General features: G+C 37.2%; 1 protein-coding gene across 1 annotated transcript; it reads right to left on the bottom strand.

Annotated features, from left to right (window-relative positions):
- Nucleotides 1-600: 600 nt before the first annotated feature.
- On the bottom strand, nt 601-1,531 carry LOC141632711 (ruBisCO large subunit-binding protein subunit beta, chloroplastic-like). Its single transcript, XM_074445230.1, has 5 exons — nt 1,505-1,531; nt 1,389-1,455; nt 1,122-1,225; nt 873-965; nt 601-780 (listed from the first exon to the last, which is right to left on the bottom strand). The coding sequence occupies exons 1-5, from the start codon at nt 1,529-1,531 to the stop codon at nt 601-603; spliced, it is 471 nt and encodes a 156-aa protein (XP_074301331.1).
- Between the last annotated feature and the right edge of the window lie 408 nt (nt 1,532-1,939).

Raw genomic sequence — 1,939 nt, 5'->3', positions numbered from 1 at the left:
TAGGGCCGGCCCTGGACACATGCAAGCGGTGCGGCCGCACAGGCCCCTGGATTCAAAGGACCCAATCGCATGACATATCTGTAGCGGATAATAATTAATTTAGCGCGTCATATTAGCATAATATTCACCGTGACTCAGTGGTAAGAGGTGCACTATACATCATCAAAGATCTAGTGTTTGACTCTTCATCCATGTTAACATTTTGTTAACTTAATAAGGTTGTTTATTTATTGAAAAATTTTCAACAAAGGAATCGAACTTGGCTCTTGCAGCTTCTATATTGTTCTATATTGTTTACCGAACCACTATGCCACTTAAATGTAGCTGGTGATTATGAAGGCATTTGTAATTATATACCAATTTCTTCTAGAAATGATAAATAAATTAACTATAAACAATTCTTCTTTTAAGATACGTTTTTTTAAATTTTTCCAATTTTTTTAAAAAAATGATAGGGGGCCTCTTTTGAATATTTCACACAGGGCCCCCAAAACTACAGGGACGGCCCTGCTGGCTTCAGGTTATAGCAATTACGAACATATTTTTAGAATACTCGATAGTTCCAATGTTAAAGTATGTGCCATTTCAGTACTCCTTTAGTCATTTCCGGTGGTGAAATATGGTCAGGCTAAAGGGGAAGCTAAGTGACCGACAACCAGAAGTCATATTTGCACTGTGCCAATGTACCTTTGTCGGGTCCATAATCCCAGATTCCATAAGATCCTCATAACTGCCAGTTGCAGCATTGTACCCGTATCTGAAATCGTCATTGCCAAGGACCTGCAGAATTGGTATCCTCAAGTTTAGAAGAAAGAGTTTACAGTAGAAACACAATAGATTGCATCAAAGATACAAAATGCTAACAAAAGGACCTTCTCTACAACCAAACGGACGTTGGCCCCTGCATTTTCTGCTATCTTCCTTATAGGGTACGGCAGTGCATGTCGGAAGATCTCAGCTCCAATCTGTGCAAGCACATTTATACTCAGTACAAAACACAGAATCTTTATTCAAGGCTGAAGTGCAAAATAATCTTCAGTGCTGCTACAAAGTTGATTTTTCGCGGTTTATAAACAATGTATCCAAAATAGGAATTTATTATTACACAAGAAGTGAATTACCTTTTGTTCCTCATTTTCTAGCTGCTCTTTGATTTCATCAACCTTCAGTGATAGCCTTAAAAGGCACATCCACCACCAACTACGACGCCTTCTTCGATGGCCGCCTGCAATAAATGATCTGAGATCCTCAGCAGCTCAAACACAACTATAATACAGTAAGACTAATAAAATAATACGGAGTATGTAATAACACCATAAAGAAAATCAATAGAAGGAAAATGCAAAGGTGATAATGTGAGCCAGTCCTATCTTTTCGTTCACACAAACAAAAGTTAGTAAACGGAAAAGCAGCTGACATATGTTTCATGTCACGCGTAATACGTCTTTTCATTAGCTAGAAAGACTCAAACAGTTCCATCAATGTTATACAGCAAACAGAATACCTTAGTTGCATTCAAAGCATCCTCCATTGAAGAGTTAGGAACGATAAACACCTAAGAGAGGGAGGGGGTGAATTAGGTGTACCTTTTTAAATTTTGTTCTTAACTTAGTTAATTGATAACTTAAGTAAAGAACCTTAAAGCACAAACCTTGAAAAACATAATAGAATGTAAGTTCACAAGATGGTACAGCCGTTTTATGTCACAGTATAGCTGACTGTGACACCGAACTTGATTAGATATAAACGAGAAATAGCAAAGTGAAAGAACGTAAAAGTAAATGAACAAACAAACGACATTTAAAAATTGGTTCAGCCTCTAATCCGAGGCCTACGTCCAATCGTTATTTTATTGCTTGTTTAGAAATTTAATCAAACTACTAAACCCTTACAATGAAAATAACTCGCCAATCTACTCCGATTGCACTCAAACTTAAAG

Source organism: Silene latifolia, chromosome Y (genome assembly GCF_048544455.1).
Source record: "Silene latifolia isolate original U9 population chromosome Y, ASM4854445v1, whole genome shotgun sequence".
In the NCBI taxonomy this organism is placed as follows: domain Eukaryota; kingdom Viridiplantae; phylum Streptophyta; class Magnoliopsida; order Caryophyllales; family Caryophyllaceae; genus Silene; species Silene latifolia.
The sequence above is the reverse complement of the archived record's forward strand: the minus strand, read 5'-3'. Positions and strand labels throughout refer to the sequence as shown.